General features: G+C 31.2%; 1 protein-coding gene across 1 annotated transcript in view; it reads right to left on the bottom strand.

Annotated features, from left to right (window-relative positions):
* Positions 1 to 21,912, bottom strand: part of LOC148282106 (dynein beta chain, ciliary-like) — an 89,652-nt gene that overhangs the window by 54,983 nt on the left and 12,757 nt on the right. The window contains exons 11-32 of the mRNA XM_088225630.1: positions 21,704 to 21,839; positions 20,860 to 21,088; positions 20,298 to 20,489; positions 17,751 to 17,885; positions 17,380 to 17,513; positions 16,503 to 16,692; positions 16,057 to 16,158; positions 15,823 to 15,976; positions 15,055 to 15,256; positions 14,827 to 14,923; positions 14,619 to 14,703; positions 14,069 to 14,184; positions 12,739 to 12,859; positions 11,169 to 11,309; positions 10,818 to 10,912; positions 9,211 to 9,381; positions 8,445 to 8,614; positions 7,467 to 7,686; positions 5,049 to 5,213; positions 3,688 to 3,861; positions 3,441 to 3,589; positions 2,963 to 3,086 (exon numbers count right to left, since the gene is read on the bottom strand). Of these exons, the coding sequence (XP_088081756.1) occupies positions 2,963 to 3,086; positions 3,441 to 3,589; positions 3,688 to 3,861; positions 5,049 to 5,213; positions 7,467 to 7,686; positions 8,445 to 8,614; positions 9,211 to 9,381; positions 10,818 to 10,912; positions 11,169 to 11,309; positions 12,739 to 12,859; positions 14,069 to 14,184; positions 14,619 to 14,703; positions 14,827 to 14,923; positions 15,055 to 15,256; positions 15,823 to 15,976; positions 16,057 to 16,158; positions 16,503 to 16,692; positions 17,380 to 17,513; positions 17,751 to 17,885; positions 20,298 to 20,489; positions 20,860 to 21,088; positions 21,704 to 21,839 (3,302 nt within the window). The remainder of the gene's footprint in view (positions 1 to 2,962; positions 3,087 to 3,440; positions 3,590 to 3,687; positions 3,862 to 5,048; positions 5,214 to 7,466; positions 7,687 to 8,444; positions 8,615 to 9,210; positions 9,382 to 10,817; positions 10,913 to 11,168; positions 11,310 to 12,738; positions 12,860 to 14,068; positions 14,185 to 14,618; positions 14,704 to 14,826; positions 14,924 to 15,054; positions 15,257 to 15,822; positions 15,977 to 16,056; positions 16,159 to 16,502; positions 16,693 to 17,379; positions 17,514 to 17,750; positions 17,886 to 20,297; positions 20,490 to 20,859; positions 21,089 to 21,703; positions 21,840 to 21,912) is intronic.

Consider the following 21,912-nt stretch of genomic DNA (forward strand, 5'->3'; position numbering starts at 1 on the left):
TGAAAATAATATTTTTTTTTTTTTTACATATTTTTTTTTTTTTTTTTTTTTTTGCACCACAACAGGCCAGGAGGCCTAATTACAGTGGTGAATTATATCACAGAGCACCCAGGCTTGAGAAAAATCACATTGAAATTTTTTGTGTTCTCACCGGGAATCGAACCCGGAACCTTCCGTGCGTGAGTCAAGCGTCTTGACCATTACACCACGGAGGCCGCCATAATATTTCGGATTGCCACGACGCGGCACTCAGTGCCGCTCTAGTACAGTTTGACCTTTAGACCCATTAAGTATAGAAGATAAAAAGTTTGAATACACTGAAAATGTTCATATAATTCCTTTAGTAAATACAGAACACAAATATGTTTATATCCACAGGAATTCATTTAGAGGTCTGAAAGGGTTAAAGGTGAGTTATATGTTGAAAATTTAAAAATAAATTAAATTTTGGGTACTGTACAAAGCAGAGAGAGAGGAGTAATATGGAACATGTTATGCACTATACCACATACAATAAAACTATAAAGTGAGAATACATCCAAAATAAAAGAAAACAAACTAAAACCATGAAAAATAGAGTCCTTTAATCTACCAATGAAGATTTTCAGTGCCTAAATTATTTTTTTCACATTAAGAACCTACGTTTGTTTTTTAAAATATTTTTATATTAGTTGGTTAAAATAAATTACTAAATTAAATTTCTTTTGTTTTTAATAAATCAATAACAGGGGACGTTACATGCTAGTTAGTAACAAATAAAACAAAACCAATACAATCTATTGTAACCCAGAAAATAGTCAACATCTAAACGACCATAAAAACCTAGGAAGTATGAGGGTTGATTAATATAGTCAACCCCTGACCCATTTCAAAGTGGTTGAGCAAATGTTAATGTGCCTTATTTTTCTCACTGCTTCCAGCGATGCTCCGAAATTTCTATAGTTTCCCGCTAGAACATTTGTCTGATCTCTGCCAACCACTCATCTACACGCACAAGACCGTATTGTCATCAAAATTTTCCTTGAATTTCGGGAATAGCTGGTAGTCATTAGGGGCTAGATCGGACGAATATGGGGGTTGTTCAACCAATTCAAACCCAGCTTCGCGAATAGCAGCCATTGGCACTAAAGCCTCGGACTCTGGAGGTGAGTGATTGGCAGGGGCCAGATAATGTTCTACCAGCAGTGTGATTCTGAACGCTCTCTAGCCGGTAGAGAAAGCATTGCTGGCGCGTAATTAGTACGTAATGTGTGGAGAGGAGCCGTGAAGGAGGAAAAAACGGCACACGACGACCTCTGGCTGGAAAGTTGGAGGCTTAAAAGACTGCGAGGAAAGCAATTATCTACTGGAGCCCGCAACCTGGAAATGTGAGAGATGTGGCCGACTGTGCTGGTCCTGTATAGGACTATACAGTCACCAGAAAAGCTGTTTTTCCCGGTCCTGAAATTGAGTGATACATCACTGTCGTCTTCTGAAGACAGACGGCTGCTATAGAGAGAGAGAGAGAGAGAGAGCATTTAGAATTGTTCCGAAAGAAGCTATAGAAACGTTGAAGCACCACTGGAAGAAGTGTATACAAGTTCAAAGAAACCATGTTGAAAAATAAGGTAGTTTTTTTTTTTCTTATCCACTTACAAATAGATCAGGGGTGGAGCATATCGATAAACCTTCGTATGTATCTATCAGCATCGTATGGTAAAATAATATTATCGGATTAGTTAAGCACCTTAAAACTGACATTCCTCATTAGTGATCATGTCGATGGCTTAATTCCATAGAGATAACAAAAAAATTTGAAGATTTTAGTTAAACTATTCATTATATTTTAAAAAAACACCCCTTTTCAATTCTACAAATTAAAAACGATTGTAATCCTGTAAGACATATGTTTTCATGTGGAAATAAACAAATTTAACAATCTCTCAGCTCCACAACTAATTAAAACGTTGCAATAATTTGCATAAAGACTTTAATCCTAAAACTAGTAACCATTGTATATATTTCAAATACATATTAATATTTATTTCATTAAAGTTGATATAAATAATTATTTCTTACAAATCAATTTGGATCTGTCAAAACTTTGGTCAGCCATTAGTCAAAACTTGTAATTTCTAGTTATCTCTGTATGGAACTGAGCCATTGAATTGTAACCACTGACATACAATAAATAGTCACGTTATTTCTTACTACTCGCATTCATATTTAGCAAATATTGCATGGTCATCGACAATGTAAAATAAAGAAATAGCAAATCACGATCATATACAAACATTTGTGTGAGAAAAAGATACATATACATATTTCTGTGTAACTTGTTACTATAGGAAAACACTGGCTGTTAGCGTTATTATTAATGCACGTTAAAATTGTGAAATTGTAAAATCGAAAAAAGAAATGAAAAAGGCTTATCACCATTGTAATTGAAACTTCTGGCCTGATGTGGTGAAAATATGTAACAGTAAAAAAAATACATGTATTCTGTTTTTTACAGTCGCAGTGTTATTGAAGCACAATGGCAATTTTCTGCATGGCGCAACATCTCATCACAATGAAAGTCTGTTAGAGAATAAAAGCAAGGAAGGTACCCATGAATTGAAATGCCATTCACTATGCGCTTGTAACATGTCTAATTAATTATATGTCAATTTATGTAACGTGTCTATTTAATTATATGTCAATTTATGTAACAAACATAATGAATCATGTATACGAACAGCATATTTATTAAAAAGGATCTACACATATATTAATATAAAACAATTATTATATACAAGCAGTTTCTAGTAATTAAGTTGGAATAAATTCAGATATTAATGAATTTTTAAAGCAAAGCAATATTTTTAACAGTAAACACAACATTTAACAGACGTTTCATGAAATTTTTAAAGCATGAATTTTATCCCAGTGATATTTTGAAACAATTCGTGAAAATATGGAAAATGCAAACAATTTTTCTTACTTTGGTGGCGTGCATCAGTTGTATCCAGTGGCGGCCTCTGATGGCAGGATTTTGTAGCTCTGTTACAGCCCGTAAAGATGTAAGAAGATTTTTTATCAAAGCTTCAATCGCAATATAAGGTTCCCTACAACAACAAAAATCAACAATAAAATAAAAATCTTTACTTATATTTCATTGTAGGTATTTATCTTTTAACTTTTGTACAATATACATTATTGCTATAAGCAACATCTTTCTACCAACTAAAAACACACCGGTATTGGTCAAAGTTGATACAGTGTTTTTAAATATTTTAAAAATATTTTTAAAAATCTGTTTGAATATTATTTTCAAATGAGAAACAGTAAATTTATCACTTCCATTGAATTAAATAAGTTTAGGTGTAAGTTGTAGTTGTCATAATATAAACTAAAATATTGATTTTATATGTATTACAGTTAACTAGTAAGGAATCAACTTAGTAAGAATATTTTTTTACCAAATTCTCATCTCCTTATCGAGTGCCCGCAAGTCCTTGGTGAATCTTTTGCATTCCATGTCCATGCTTTCAGCATCTATTATTTTCCATGGTGTTTTCTTCCAGTCTTCTATGGCCCATTGAACCAAATAGAAATAATCCCAAAGTTGCTGAAAACATTGATATATTATTAATTACAATTCGGCACTCTTTTTCTTTGATTTAATATTAGACAACTAATATTTTTATAAGTGTTTTAAGTACTCACTTTTATCATTTTGAGTTCTCGTCGTGTTGCTATAACAGTTTTAGGATCTGGCGAATTAATATCAAATAATTGGCAGGACCCATCCAAGCACGATGCCATTTCTTCAAAACGCAGAAGCTCATAATGAGTCTTGTCTATTAGTTCATATACATTTTCACAATCCACATTGAAAAACTAGAAACACAAGTAATATTATATTACATCTGTTTATTAACATTTTTAGTTAATTTTATTTAAACTCAAATTATGTTAAAGAACAAACAAACAAACAAACAAACCATCACGCCGTTTCTCCGTAGGGGTAGGCAGAAAGGATAGAACGCCATATCACTCTATCTTGGAATACAGACCTCGCTTCCTCTACATTCATACATCTTCTCATGCACACACGCCGATTATTCCTACTTTTGACATGTCCATCTTCAAGTATTTGATAGACTTGATCATGCCATGTCTTTCTCGGTCTTCCTCGTTTTCTGCATCCATCAACATTCGCACCGTAGATCCTTTTAGCCGTTCTTTTGCTGTCCATTCGCTCTACATGTCCAAACCAACGCAGCACCCCTTTCTTGATTCTGTCGGTAATGCATGTCTCAGCCTTACACACTTCACGGATCCCGACATTTGTGCACCTAACATACATCGTTTTACCACACATTCGCCTGAGTGATCGCATTTCGACAGCATTCAATCTACTTTTATCATCATTTTTCCAATTCCATACTTCGCTCACATACATTAGAGTTGGCACTAGAACTCCACTGTGAACTGCTAGTTAAGCCTCCTGCAATAAACATTTGTTTGCCAAAGTAGGTTTCAGTGCACCATTTACCCTGTTCCCGGCACTCACCCTCCTTTCAATATCTTTCTCGGTCTTTCCATCCCTAGTAAACATACTTCCCATATACACAAATTCTTCTACCTGTTTCAGAATATCTTCGTTCACACTGATCTCACATTTAGTTATATTTTCATCCCTTTCAAAAACCATCATTTTCGATTTTTCAACATTCATAAGCAAGTTAAAGAAATATATATAAATGTTATATAAATGCTATCAGTGGTCTGAGGTTCGAACCTGCTACACCACAACTTCATTACAATCTTCAAGCTCAGTTATTACTTGATAAAAACACAAATATGTAGGTATATCCTTTTGAATTAAACATATATATCTCCTAAATAAATTTTGAAAATCTGTAATGGTTTAATACACTAAAGTATGTGATATAAGCTGTCAAAGAAATTAAATGGATTAGTACGTAATATAAAAACATGAAATTTATTAATTTTAGTCATATAAATATTTCAGTTCCTCACTGCACCATAGAGCTTAGAAAAGAAAACAAATCTACACAAACCTTTTTTTGTTTAAATTGGTTGCGATAGAGTTGCATCTGATGATTAAACAGTGTTACTTGTTTAGAGATGACTTGCGCATGCTTCGTCTGCAGAGATCCCACATTATGTTTAATCAGGGTAGCCGTTGAAATGAGATTTTTCCATTTCTCCGGAAGGACCTCCAACTTTAATAATTATATGAAAACAAGAGTGATGCATACAGAAAATGTTTGCAGTGGACTCCTATATTAATAAAAATAAAGAGAGAAATTTCACACAATGCTCACTACATCCTTCGATAGAGGCAGATATAAATTACTCTTGTTTCCATTAAGTTTACTAGGGTTGAAAAAAATATTTTACAAGTACACCAGAACCTCTTTACTCGGTGTATATATGTTCCGCGAAGTACCGAGTAAAAAAGTACAGTAAAATAAGCGATGGTTGATAGGTTTCCTTGGATGAAAAACAATTCAGATTTTTTTTCTAACCAATTTGTTTACTATTTATTGTACCTTAATTTTATTCAAAATATAAAAAAACAACAAAATACTATCATACAAAAGATGTACCCGTTTACGCACATTCGGTACAACATAACTTTTATCCCTTGAGATTTCCAGAGCCCGTGTAATATTTTTATCCGAATTTCCAGATTTACTGGATTTAAACAGAAGTTCAGAATTTTTCATTTATTTATTTAATTTTTGTACAGTGTAATAAAGAAGTTATGGTGTATTATAATAAATTATGAGTCTTTTCGTTTTAACTGAATAAAAAAATTATACTGGTTTTCAAGATATCCTGCTTTAAATTAAAGGATCTTTAATTAAAAACTATTGCTTCTATAGAGTTTAAAAAGAGTCGGCACTAATTTTATCTCTACGATTATTTCATAATGCTTTACATTTTCAAAAAGTGTTATCATGCAATTAAAAATAATAAATGATAAATGTGTTAATTTTAGGTTAGGTCCATGGACACATCGATTGATTAATTTTAATAAGTCTTTTATATCGATGAAATTTTGAGGATGAATTATTAACTCTCTATTCCTGGTGATGTGTAGCTAGTACACATTGCATCTAATAACTTTAATATCTCCATAAACATAATAAATTTTGGATTGAGGTTTTCGGTATTCCTTCGTAATACATTTACGTATTGGTTAAAATATTTTTTTTATTAAAGAATTAATGCTTATTGGGAAAAAAAAAGAGCATTTAATAGAAAATCGGAGATAAATAACCAATACAATAAAAAGTTTACCAATGTGTCGCATGTTGCATAAGTAAAAGAGTAATCCTAATATATAATTGTCTCACATACTCTTTACGTCTCACTCTCGATAATACAGCCAAATTCGAGAGCGAGAGAGACAATATCACGCATCACATGTGCAAAGTTTCTAGTACTTCTCCCAGACGCCTATTAGTAGCTGCCTGACTTTCGTCAAGGGCGGTTCTTTCGCACGCGCTGAGAGCATGAGCTAATGATTTTTTCATGTTTTTAGCAATAAGATTAAAAATATTATAACTTTTGACTTGAATTATAAATTAGTTTAAGCAATTCCCTATAATTTTTTTTATTTTATTATTATTATTTATTTATTTTTGTTTTTTAGTGCATATATTTGACCAACTCTTCTTTTGACCAGTCTGTTTTTTGGTTGGCTGGAAGATATTTCTTTTAGAAATAAGTCTGCCAAAGTACTTATTCTTTGTACTTGTAGTTTTAAATAAATAAATAAATATTACATTTTCCGATTTCAAATCTCTCATTTATTGCATGTGTAATAACGCGCGGATGTTTTTGGGACAGGTTAATAAATAATGTAATGTGCACCGCTTACCAGAGTATACACAGACAGTTTTTTTCTTCCATTCTTCCGGAAGGAAAGCATAAAAGTAGAGGACAATGTTTTACTAAAAAATATATGAAAGATAGAAACATTAATATAATTGGGTAAATAATTTATGTCTAAAAACAATAGGAGCTTGCAAAGTAATCCCACTTAAAAAATATTATAAAATCATAAATAATGTAAAAAATCACCATTTGTCACAGCCATAAAAACTCTCCAAAAATTTATTTAAGGTGGTAAATAAGTATTTACGTAAACAAATTGATGCTGTTAATCTCATTTCAGAATGTACATGATATGCATTTAAAAAACTAGACATTGGAAATTGTTAAAATAATTTAATAACGAGTTTTTTACAGCCTAATAAATAACACTCAATAGTAAAGTTATTGTGTGAAAAAATATGATTATCGAATGAATCACGGAGCTGTCATAGGAGGTATCCAAATGAATTATTAATGGACACCACAATGCAAGTGTAGAACTCGCCCGGAAATCAATTCCCACTGTCATACGATCGTCTAAAGGATTAGGATAAATTTAAATATTTTCTCAAGGTTTTTGTTCATCTTACTTGGTCACAGTTATCTTCAGGGAATTCCACACCATAGGTTTTTAAGGTTTCTATAACATCTTTGAGCGGTTCAAACAATTGATTAGTGCTGATCTCTTGTCTTTCTCGAACTTTTATTAAACAAGCCATGACACTGAGCAGTCCTTCATAGTCATTCTCAGAAAGCTCAATACTCAAACAATTGACCGATTGCTCGATGAAGTCCTCCAAATCATTAAGACTGAAAATAAAAAGTATTTGAAAAAAACTTAATAGACAAGTACTGCGTTTAGCCCTCTAGGAAGTACATCTTCATCGATAAAAATTAAGGTATGTAAGTCAATTTAATACTTTTTTTATTAAGGCATTAATTTTGTAATAACTCTTCTTACTAAATAAACCAGAAAAGCAGGATTTTTTAAATATAAGATGGAAATATAACGCAGGCAGAATGTTTCTGTAAAGTGATCAATTAAATCAGCCAACAATGGGTCACAAGCCGTGCAAATGCTTGGGCTTTAAATTAATCTGAATTATATCACTTTGTTCTTGTAGATGGGGTCAGTGATAAATAAGCTCCTGACGTCACTGCGACCTGAGTAGATCAATTGTGGCGGGTTCCCGTAGGTTAGTTCTCACCCTCCAAGCCCAGACCTCTAAAAAGCCTTGAATTAATGAAGGGAAAATGTTCTAAAATTGTTAATTTTTTTACTCCAAGCCCGAGTTATTAAAGTAGGGAGCGACTGCTCTCAAATCTTCAAGTTTTATCATTGGTTCACTGAGTAAGCGACTTCATTTGTAATATAAAGCATAAAGTTCACATAGAATGTGTATAGATGTTTCATCATCTGCACTGCAAAACTTCCTACTGATTCCCCGTTTAAGGATGTTTACAAAAACATTTGCCCATTTATCTACTCCTACTTCCCATACAGAACTGTATTCTTTACCCTAGACACATGTTCACGATAAGTTATTATTTAAGTCTTTCAAACTTGCCTGTCAAGAACAAAATCCAGAAGATTCTGCTTAAACATATTACCCCATTTGCAGACCAGATTAAGGAGAGCTTGACGAAGATGCTTCATATTGAGCTGCAACCATCCATTGAACAGGCGGCAGGTTGGAAACTTCTCACATTCTTTGTACAGATTTTCGAATATCTCAATCTAACAAGGAAGTAAAATACTAAGCACTGCTACATAGTGATCTGTTTATCATATTTTCATTACAAAATAATATTACAAAAAATGAAATCATATTTACACACCTACTTTATTAATAGATTGAGTTTTTCTACTGACATTTCTTGGTGGAACTGCATTTTAATAATTATAACAATAAAATTATATACATATTTTTATTGTTATAATAGTATATTATTTAAAATATATATATATTTTTTAATATATAAACTTAAATTTACATATTATGAAAGTATTATTTTCAAATGCAGAAATGAAAATTAAAAAGGTAAAGAAAATTCAAATACATAAAAATATTTAGGTTAAAAAAAGTATTAATTATCATTTTATTATGTAATTTTAAAAAATGTACATACATAAAAATGCTGGCAATAATGTTGTACAATATAATAATGAATAATCACCATAATTTTATGCTGAAAATAATTTTGAAAGAAGCTAAAGAAACATTGAAGAGTAAAATTTTAAGAGGTAAAGAATTTGAGGTATATACATAATACATCTTTTGAAGAGTACATGCTTGTTTTGTAAAATAACAATTAAAATATATTTTGTTTTACTTGTTCTTTGAAGAGGTCCAGTGAGGGCCTCAGAGTAATTTGATCATCATCATTGTCTTCAAATTCGATTTCGTCAAAAATTTCCTTCGTTATTACTTTGCCACATCTCAGGAATAAATCCAGGTATTCATGGCGGTCGTCTAACCAGAGGTAGGAATACTTGTCATAGATCTGCATTTATAAAATATACAAAGCTACTAAGAGTCTGCTTTCTTAAAAATGCTAAAATGGCATATTTTAAACAAATACTAACATATGCAAAAAAGAAACATAGTAAACATATTACGGAGTGGCGCCTTTTGTTTTATTTTTCCAACATAAATCAGGAGAAAAAATCATAATGATTCTGATGTTAGTGAAAACGTCCTGTATTTGTGTAAGTATTTCGATCGTAAATGAATATGATTTTAGGTCGTCTTTATGACTTATGATATCTACATGAATTTTTGTGAATGAGGAAAGTCTGTATATAAAAAATGTTTTCTTACACACGGTATAAATTAGAGCATTTAATTGTACGGGGAAGTTTCTTTAAACATATGAAAAAATTAATAAAAATATATTTTAATCAAATTAATTACTTTAAAACATCACAAGTTCTAGTCAACAGCAATTAATAGCCAATCAATTATGTGTTTTGATATATTCTGGTTTCTGGGAATCTTTATTGTGTTTTCATAGGTACGGGGTTCTCCATTTTAACGTCAGAGCATGTCACCAACAAAAACTAGTGGCGTCAAGGGCAGAGTAATTTCAAAAGTATAAAAAAATCATTGCAATGATAATACGATACATAAAAATAAAATTTTTTTTTTTTTACTAAGTTTGATAGCCTATTAACAAAAAAAAGAAAACAGTGAATTTCCACATTGCGCGAGTTGCAAACCCGATTTCTCTGAAAAAGAAAATATATGAATCGTGTGTACTGCCAGTGACTGCACACGCATTAGAGACCATGGCCCTCACAAATAGAAATGTAGAAAAGCTCAAATGCACACAGCGATCCATGAAAAGATCCATGCTTAGTATAAGCCTAAGAAACTGAGTAAGAAATGAGGAAATTTGGAACAAAACCAGAATAGCGGATATCATGGATCACGTGGCAATGGGCAGGACATGTTGCGAGACAAGACCCCGCAAGATGGACCTGTAAAATTTTAAGATAGAGGCCTTGGGAGAATAAGACAGGCGTCGGAAGACCTCAAAAAAGATGGTCCGACGACATAGCAAATAATATCGACATAAATAAATAGCGACATAGTAAACATTGGCTGCAAGCAGCAACCGACTGAAAGAAATGGAAGGATATGGGAAAGGCCTATATTCAGCAGTGAAGAACAGAAGGCTGAAGAAGAAGAAGTAGAAGTGAGTTGCAAAATTTTGACTTGTTTTGGTGATATTTTTATCTCATGCCCGCACCACTCCTCTTTAACCAAATAAGAAATGTAAAGAGTAGTTTATAAAACTAATTGCTCAGAATAATTTTAAATAAAAACTTGTAAAAGTCCTACAATTATTATTGATACAATCTCATTGATGCATTTTTCTCTGCATGTTTTTAAAATTATTTTTCAGTGTATGTAAACAATTTAGAAGAAGGCACTCACCAAGATGTATCTGGAAATATCTTCAACGGTATAATTCACAGTACTACTGACTTGTTTAACCATATTTTTTATACAATCATTCATATTGGCTTCAGCTGAAAACCAAACATAATTTGAGAAATTATTGATAAACTGCTGTTATGAATGAAATTGAAACTTTTTTTATGGAAAATTATCCTCATTGGGAATAATAACTAATTTCACACAATAGTACTAATATTTTTTAAAGCCAATGGACTAAAAAATGCTTCATGATTAATTCAAGTTAGATTTTAAACAATAACTGGAATAAATTTTTAAAAAATACAGTTTTTTATATACAATACACATTCATAAATAAAGGTTCCTTACAACTGTAATTGGCTTTTCCTACATCATTAGCAATCCTCTGGAATAATTCAGCTTGTTTAAAGATATCGTTGACCATTTTGTCAATTAGATTTTGCAAGCATTCCGCTTCGTCATCATCAAGAGATGGTATGAAAACAAAATCTAAAATAATAGTGAGGGTGTTCATATGTTAAAACTTTATCAATATCTTATTAATATAGGCATACGCGGGTATAAAAGATGGCCGCTAAAAGAGGCCATACAATTAGAAAAAAAAGTCACTCTTAATGCAAATTAATCCAGGATTTTTTTGGAGACCCAATTATTGCAGTGATGAATAGAGCACCACAAAAATTCACATTGAATAATTATTTTATTACAATTATTTATCCTGGCGCAATCACCTTGAGTAAAGAAAATGTTAGACGTCATTTTATGTTCATTTTAAATTATCAAAAAAATCTAACCTCTAAATTGTTAGTTTAAAAACTTTAACTAAAAATTTTATAAAGAACAAATGTCAGGCCTTCCGTTGTTTGATTAATTGAGTTAACTTTCTGAATAGTTAAAAATATTATAAAAAAAAAAAAAAAAACGCTTTTTAATACAAAAGCGATTAATTCTTTCATACAATAAAAATTGTCACTATTGGGTGTTAACATAAGTTGTGTCTGTTTTTATCCAAATTTAAAAATGAGCATCAAAAGTAAAACAAAATGGTAAAGGTTACACATTATTTGAAACAAAATTTTCTGCTCTATAAGATATAGTATTTGCTTTTACGTTACATATAATATTAATTTATTTTATAACAAGCCATTAAAATGGAATGTCAAGTAGACGAAAGTGAGTATTTTCGACAACTCATTCTGTTCGGGTTAAATTGAGTAAATAAAGAAGAAAACAAAGGAGAATAAACTATTGCCTAATTTATTGCAAAATAATAAAAGAAAATTATCAGGATCAGTATTAAATAAGAACGCCTTTCTCGAAAACCGCAAAGAAAGTTTCATTATAAAACATTTAGCTTAAGTATATATATTAACATAAGTTGTGTTCATTTTTTTCCAAATTGAGAGAACAAGAGGACAAATTAGACAATAATATATTCTCCTTATTCATTTTCTTTTTTATTTCCTCGATTGAACGCAAACAGGTGTCGAAAATGCTCACTTTCATCTACTTGACATTCCATTTTGAAGGCAAACACAATATCTTGAAGAGTAGAAAAATTCTTTTGAATAACATTTAACATTTTGTTTTACTTTTGGTGTTCATTTTGTAATTTTAAAAAAACGGACACAACACCTAACACCTAAATTATATTACTTTTGTTTTTTTTTATAAAGAGCAACATTTTTGTCCATATAATTTACCAGATACTTAAATTATGAGACCATTTTCAACGGGTTGTAAATAACTCACTATAATAAACTGGGAATTGAGTTGTGGTAAAGCGGGACTCTAAAATCTTTTCTCAAATCCTAAAGTCCACAGAACCACAACCGGTTTAACTATTAAAAATGATCAAAACCTTAGCTTTGAAAAACAGGGAGAAATATAAACCAAATATTTAAAAAAAATAGGTAACCTGGTTCTTGGAGTTCAACCATCACTTCAATAAATTGTAAGTTGGGACCCCTTTTCAAGTCCATGCTGGTGATGAAAACTCGAAGACTTGTTGTTATTGCACTAATTATAATTTCTTCGACCTGCATACATACCATACAATTACACATATTTTAGTATTACGCAGACTCCCTAAGAGATAACATATAACAGTGGCTAAATAATATAACAATATTTACGTAATCTTGATTATAAGGAATTAATTTAGGGCGCTGGTAACAAGATGGATTTCCTTTTATGGTAACATTTTAAAAACAGTACAACTCTTTTCTGACAAACTGCAATTAATAAGATATATTTCAACTATTTTAGAATGTTTGCCTCATAGAATTAAGAATAGTCCAGAAGGAGGGTAGAATCATATTTGAATACATCGGACTGTGTCAAAAAACCCCCCACTTTGCCCCACTTTCGCTGCGCGCATGCGTGAAGTTGCGTAATGTTGCGTAATGTTGCCAGATCGCAAAAAATATAATCATAACACAAATGTAAAATTTAAAAAAAGCTATTTGTTAATCTAAAATTTTATTGTACACGCAGAAACATTGATTGACACAACAGAGTAAAGGGTAATTTAATTAATGAACTTTGAACTTAAAAAATAAAATAAATTTTATTTTACATAAAACGCATATTTTTATGTCATGTTAAATAAAATTTTATTTTTAAGGACAATTTTAGTCAAACGTCCACCACGGGGTTGTTTAATCCGAGATGTCCAATTTTTATTAGTTCTCTCATTAAGTGAGCAAAGTAGCGTAAAAAAAATTGACTACTCTGGCAACACTAACAAAATGTCCATTTTGTTTTCCTTGACAATCTGACAGATGGAAAAATAATCAAATTTTTAAGTAATGCATTTGCTACTTGCACATCATTCGCTATGTACACATGAAATGTGATCCCATCCTGTTTCTTTAAGATCCCAGTAGTATTTCTACTCTATACAAGGACATAACACGGCATAGTTGAATTCAAATGTCGATGTCTACAAAGAAACTAGTGGGTCAAAACGTAAAACGACTCCTTTAACAGTAGTTTCGTCGCCTTCTGTTTGATGCGCGTATACGGTTTCTGGACTATCCTTAATTCTATGGTTTGCCTACATTAAAAATCGTTTTTGAATTAACAGATTTTTTATTATTGTATAAGCACACAATCTAAAAACTAATTCATACTAATTATTATTCATTCAATTTTCAGCTTCCATATGCTGATAATGACAGCAAATAAAAGACAAATAATCCAAAAACTTAAATGGTCCCCAATATCTTGTCAAAAAATACATCTACCTGTGAATCAATATAGTGTATATAAGCAGCCCACTGCTCAGCAACAACTGAAATATTTGCCATATTTTGAGCGTTATCAAGTTCCCTTTTTGCATTTTCTCCTATATTTTCTGCATCTTAAATAAAAATGTATTTATCTCAATACAAACTTGAAAGTAATATTAGTTTAAATGAAAACTTAGGTAAAACAATAATTTATATTGCCATAACATGCTACGGAATTATCGAACAGGTGGATTTTAAAGTCTGAATTGTTAAAAAGAGAAATGTGAAGGTACTACATAACCAAAGCATTATTTTTTTCTGTTGGATTTGTTGGAAAAAAATAGTCTTCTTCACTTAAATCATTGATTTTTTAACTATGGAAAATCATAATTTATTACGAACCCGATCACAATGTACAAAATGGCTTGGTTATAATATTTCAAGCTATCTGGCGGTGTAAAATTTTATTTAAAAATATAAACAAGATAAAGAATTTGGACATAAAATTCCAGATGAATTAAGATATTTAAATGTATGAATTATAAACAAAGGAATAACTTCCTACCAATAATACTGCTTGTTGAGTCATCGTTAGTAACATGATCAGATTCTTCAGTTAGTTGATTAACAGAGTCAGACCTACTTGATTCCTGCAAATTAAAAACATACAAATTAGTAATGAAATAAAAAGATTACTGATGAAGTAATCAAGTAAAATCCTTACTAATCAAGCAAAAACAGTAATGATGAAAAGTGCATTTGTTTAAACTGACCTTTTTGGTATCCTGGCTAATGATGTTGAAAAACAGATCATAATTCACCTTAATAACATTTTTTATGTTAGTATAAGCTGACTGAATATCTTCTGTTCTAAAACATAATAAAAAAATTCTAGTTTTATTGTATTTTAAACAACAGGTTGTAAAATACGGGATAACTAATTAAAGTACTCATTTTTTATTTACAGAATGCGATATATATATATATATTTTTCAATTAACCTTTTAGACTTTCTATTGACAATTTCATCTAAAGCGAGCAATTTGAGTTTCCCGTCTTTTCCTGGTTTGTGCCGGTCATACAAGGGAATATTACTCCAGGCTCTGATCTGGTCCAAGCACTTCTTCATATTGAGTTGCGCAGTTAGCACTCTCATCTGCAACTTGTCAATCATGCAGAATACAATTTCCACATATTCTTCAACTGAAAATCATATTATATTCATTTATTTATTTATCACACAGATAAATTTATACATTAATACAAAGTTGCTTTTACAAATAATAGTAAAAGCAACTTTTAATAGATAAATAGATGATTTACAGAATGTTATTAAATATTTGTATACAACCAATTACCGACTTTTCCATGTCTATCGGTTTCGAGACGTACCCGTCTCTTCGTCAGGACACCAATTAAACCAACATGCAAAACCACCTATACACCTTCACCATAGTTGTTGTACGAAAATATAAAATTAACACGACATGGATTCTAATAAGCAACCCTTTAAAGCTTCCACTCACGCCCTCCCTTCATCCCCTCCCTCTTTTTTCAACTATCTCTCCCACAAAATCAAATATTTTCATAACCTAATCAGTGCATGTAAGGGCTTACTCAGGCAAAAGCGCTGGTTGGCCAATAAACAAAATAATTAAACTTAACAGAGGAATTTTACGTGTACTTTTATCAAAAACAATAATGCTATATGAGTAGTCCATTTAAATTACATAGAAAAATTGGGTTAATAACAAAACTTTTTTAATTACTTTCATCATTCCAATTGAGTTGACACAGTCCTGTTTTGAGCATTTCATCAACTTTATTAATTTCTCTCTCAATCAGTGCTACTTCTGATTCATGACTCCCCTTCCTAATATTATTGTACCAGTCAATGGCTCTATTCAGTTTCGTAATCTGCTGCTACAGAAATAAACATCGCAAGTTAACATGATATTATTTCACTCAATAATTGTATTTATTTTCTATTTAGAGTTTTATACTTGTAATATTTCACTGCGGGAATACAATTCGAGAGCGTCGCTTGGTATGTCTTCTCTTTCCAAATATAAAATGTAGCGTACCTCGCGAAGGAGGCAACTCAACTAAAAGAATAAAACTATGTATAAATTTACAGAATGTTATTAAATATTTGTATTTGTCTCTGCACATTTAAATGGTTTCGATACCCGTATGATAAGTCCGACCATTTTTAAACATTAGTTTAGTATCAATAACAACCCTAAGTCGCAAGATTGATCATCTGTTATTGAAATAGGAGTGTTATTGAAAGAGTGGGAAAATCTGACTGCCGTCTGTTTTTGCAAAATACAAAATGAGTGGCATTTATTTATATTTAATTCCAGTAAATGTTGCTTGCAATACTGAAATAGTTTTATGTATATCTATAATTTTAGATTGTTAATAAAACTAACATAAAAGTAAATACCTCTTTATGAAAATTCAGCTTTAATAGACAATCATTTTTGACCAGGAGGCAGTAACTTAAATACTCGAAACAAATGCTCGGTATAGTTTCTTTCCACTTAGTATAAAGTGTCTCATCAAACTCATCCAGCCTCTTAAGAAGCTCATTGTACCTTTGCTGCATTTGCAATGCTAATTCGGATGTAACTATTCTGAAAATGAAAACAATATTACGTAGCAGTATTTAACACTCCCAAGTGCAAGAATGCCTAGTAATCATTGATTTATGTTAGATTTTAACATATCTGTCCATGTTTTAAAACAAAAATTACAAAACTAACAGTTAGAACAGTAAGAACATATCAATATTTGCAACAAGGCTGCAAATTTACAAACTTTTGGCATTGGTACAAAAGGTTTTTAACTATTTTGTTTTTAAATAAAAATACATAAAATAATTTTCCTTTATTAAAACTTTGTTAATACTTTGTTTACTTTAATGAATTTTTTGTATCTGTGGAATCATTCCACCTAAGTATATGGACATAATTATTTAAGATTGAGTTGAGATAGAAAGGATTGAGATTTGAAAACTAGTGGTAAAGTAAATTAGGTACACATATTTACTATTTAGCGTATGGCAGGAATAAAAAAAAATTAAAACGAGAAAAACAAAATAAAATTTAGAGGTTTAAATCTAGGACTGTCAGATATTCCATTGATTCAGAAACCGTAGTCAGAAAGACCGTAGGATTTTAGCGTCTTGCTGGGCAATCCACGGGTACACATAAGTTGATTTCGATTGAATTTTTTCATAAATAAGTCATACTTTTAAATATCTGCGAATGTATTTGATTATCAGAAAGGGAGAAAATAAATATGAAGCAAAAGTAACTCACGGATTATAAATCTGAAAAAACTCTGTCATTGGAAGAGTGATCCTTTGGCGAAGTTTGAATATCCACCACAGAATGCCAGCCACCGGGGGGAAATAGGCGTCAATCATTGGTCGACGTTGAGTCTTATTGTACACCTGAAATGTGAGATTATTACTGCAATAAATAATATAACGCCGTATTTATTATCGATTTAAAAGACAAAAAAAAAGGTCAAATGTTCAAGCCACAATTTTAAAATCAGAGATTGGAAAAACTAATGTAATTATAATACCAATTCGATTTTATTTAATGCAATCATAAATTAGATGGTTAGGAGGTTTTGGTTATCACAAAATAAGCCATGGGGTGTGAATAATAAAGACAATACTTACCCGACAACCATCATTGAATATGTCTCTAACTAGATCCAACTCGTCATTAAGAAGAGTAAGAAGTTTTGCGTATCTTGGTTGAAGTTCCAGGAGTATGCAAGGTCTGAGTGCAAGTTCTCCAAGAATTTGAATGAGCTAATAATATTAAAACATATCAGTACCTATTACTACTCCGGGTATGGGCACAACGTCCATAGATCGATGACACACAAATCTAGAATTTCGACCGAAGAAAGTACCTTAGCATTTTATGTTTAACACAATACCTGCATTATACTGTGCAACTTATTACACAGGACGTTAACTTTTAATGACGAAATCGGATTTGTCATCCGATTTTTCCAAAATCCAAAACTTGTTAAACAAAGTTACTTTCTGAAGTCATCAATACATGGATGTTGTACCCATATATGCAAGCGCAAAAATAAAATAATTGATATAAATAAATTCAAAATATGTACATTTGGTAATTTTATTTTCAAGATAGGAAAGTAATAATACCACAAGAGAGACATCACATATTTCTACTAACATGTTCTTCAGTCTTTGTATAAAAAAAATGGGCCGAATTCAGTATTCGTCTGTAACATACTCAAAACCTCAGAGTAATAATGCGTAACCTAGAGAGAAGCCCTATCACTATGTTTCATAGAACGCAAGCGATGTTGGTTAGCAACCAATTGGTGGCCATTTTGTTTTATTTGACAACACAAACATAACCGTTCGATCGGATGCTTTTGTAGCTATGCTTGGCTTTGTTTGTAAATAACTTGGATATTTACATTATAATAAATATACATTGACTATGGTGAATTGCAGTATGTTTGGTTGCAGCAGTAGGAGCGTCAAAGGTGTTAAAGGAGACAGTTTTCACAGGTAATTGAATTCAAATATTTTCCCATGATTTACATTGATTTTTGGCATTTATTGTCCTGACACGTGTATTATGTTGCTTAAAAGCTTTCCTTATATCAACATATTTCCTTCAGATACTATTTTTTCTCAATTTGGGAGATAAATTTGTGAATTAAAGTATGTTAACTGTTGATAATGACAGTTGATTACAGGCATTATGTCGGGGCCGCACTAGGCATCCATATAAAGTTTGAGTTTTTTATCGAGTAGAGGTCAATTTTTCATTTTTCATTGGTCAAATTTTACTCGAAAATAGCAATGTTAACCTTGAAATTGCATCTAAAATGACGTGTTCAAATTTCAGGCCGCTACGACTCGCCATTTTGGAGATGTGACAGACAAACAAACAAACTCAACACAGGCTTTGATTCCATGGAGTTGGGATTTATGTCTCAATAAATGTAACATAAATATATTGTGAATAAAATTGAGCATTGAGCATGTTAGGTTTCATAATTCGAATGAGTAAACACTTTGATAATCCAAAGGCCCTTATTTCATTATATTATACATTTGTCAGAAGCCATTTGGAATACGCCTCTCAGATATGGAATCCCCAGTATGCCATATATATAAGTAGAATAGAAAATATTCAAAACAAATTTATAAAGTACCTTAAATACAAAACCGGTATTTCTTATGTATCTACTCTCACTGCCTCCACCTTCCATGAAATTATTTCTCTACAATACCGCAGAGTGTGTGCGAACCAACTACTGCTTTACAAAATTATGACAGGAATAGTTGACTGTACAGAGCTGCTTGGTTTAATAACTATACATGTGCCAGCCAGGATTTGTAGACGGTACCAACTGTTTCATGTACCAATAAGTAAAACATTGTATGTTAAAAATGCTTTTTTTCGTAGGACTTTTTCAATGTACAATACAAAATTTAAAAATACATATTACACAAACATCACTCTGTCAGATTTAAAATTTACACTAAAAATGTATTATATAACTTAGTAGACATTATAACAATAAATATGTACATCTCCCCTCCCCTCCTTATCCTCTCTTCAAGCATTTTTGTCCTTATCCCGCCCAATTTACAGTAACTTAATGTTCTTAAAATAAATATTAAAAAATCTTTGATTATTGAGTACATGAAAATAACATTTTTATATGTATAAATTGTATGTATTTATTTGATATGTAATATATTTTCTTTACTAACTTTGTATACTATGTGGAAATCTGTTATTAGTTCTGAGTTTATACACTATATCTGTTTGTTTACTAAAAATATGTATGTAGAACTGTTGATTTCCAAAATAAAATAAAATAAATAAAAAAATAAACAAACACATGTATTTTCAGTTTTATAAAATAAATATAGGCAAATTATAGAAAAATAAATTGGAATAACACTGCAATAATAAATACACAGGTACATATTTAAAAGTAATTACAATGCAAATTAACATCCGTTTGGCAATTCTCGACCTGAGTACGGCCCATTGTTTTGCTGCGAACTGTAGCTAACTTAATACCCAATAGTCATAGAATAGTTTTCCTACGTTTTGCTTCTCTATAGCTTGGCGCATTATTACTCTGAGCTCAAAACAGTTTTGTTTTCATTAATTTTTGGTGGAACAGCACTTACACTACTTATGACTGAATTGGATACCTTAAACATGCTTTCTAAGTTAGCGCATTCATCGAAAGCCTCTCCAAATATTTTAGCCAAGCGATGGTCAATATCGGCCACCTTCAGGGAAAAACTCTCGTAATCTACCAGGAAGGCTTCGTCTTCTGGATCCAAAGGATTATATTGAATTTGAAACATTTTCTGATACAGGTTGGTGTATTTTTCATATATCTAAAACAAAATTTACTTCACTTTACCCCCGTAAAAAGAACATGTTAGTGTTTATGCCAAAGAATATGATAAATAATACATCATGTTTAATCTATATCATTTTTTGTTACATGAAGGCAAGACAATCAGTCTTACACTTCAAGTGCCAGTCTATGAAATATTCTCGTAAAAAAACACATTTTTGAATTTTTATTCCATGTAAACCATGCCAGGAAGAACCACAAACTTCTTGCACGGTAGGTAAATGCGCTGACCATTGGAACATGAGACGGAGAAAAATTTAAATGATATTTATTTATAATAAAATATTTTTTTCTACAAATTAATTTCAAAGAAAATTATTAACACCACAATGTATTTCAACATTTACCTTCAAGGTACTGGCACTGTATGTGCGCCCCCTGATGCCAGAATATTCCACCTTTTCTAACTTTAGCATCTCAACAGTAGTCTGCAACATTTCTTCTACCATCTTAAGCCGTCTAAGGTAAGTAAAAAATCGAGCAAATACTTTGTCGACGTTGAAATTCCACATTATTGGCACAAAGTTTGGAGGAAAAAACGTCGCAACCTTTGCTTTGTTCATTTCGTATGTTTCACTGCAAATCATTAAGATACAAAATTTTAAAAAATGAATCAATTTATTACGAATATAAAATTTTTGTTTAGTATTTGTACATTTAGATATTATTACATAAAAATTACCATGTAAAAATAAAATAATAAATATTATTTTGTATTATTGATTGATTAAATCTTTATTTGACATCACAATTTGTTGATTTGATCCACACAGGTCGCAGTGACTTGAGAGCTGATATAGCTTTGACCACCATTTTTCAGAATACGAATCTTTTTTCGAATACTCAGTCTCAAATTCCGATTGGTGACTAGAGAAATATCCTTGAAGTTTCGGTGAAAACATTTTTTAAAATATTTTTTTAAAATATATTTTTAAACAATCTTATAGTTCCCTGTTTGTGGATGCAGCCACTCCACTGGCCCATAGGGTTCAGGAGTGTCAAGCATACAGTTTTGTTTACACATAGGTGCAGGTACAGTGCATATATTTTTTTTTTGTATTGGCTGAATGTTCTTTTGCCATAAAGTTGATATAAATTAGGAAGATTAGGTAGGCAGATTTTGCAGGCTATGAAGATAATAAATTAAAACATAGCATAGCATATTCAATAAACAGCAATAAGTAAACTTACAGAAAGTATTCTAGAATCTCAATGACTCCATGAATTTTGATAGCTTGTTCGATGGCTTCCCCAAAAAATATGGAGGAAGGATCACATGTTGATGAAGATTTTTCAATCATCATGTTACACACCTGTTGGAGTAAAACTGAAAAAAATCATTAACATTAGCATCTAATTATTATACTATAAAAGAGTGCATCTCACACCAATAAAAAATT

This window comes from Micrasema longulum, unplaced genomic scaffold, assembly GCF_059751315.1.
Source record: "Micrasema longulum isolate JH-2025_06_02 unplaced genomic scaffold, ASM5975131v1 h1tg000376l, whole genome shotgun sequence".
Lineage (NCBI taxonomy): Eukaryota > Metazoa > Arthropoda > Insecta > Trichoptera > Brachycentridae > Micrasema > Micrasema longulum.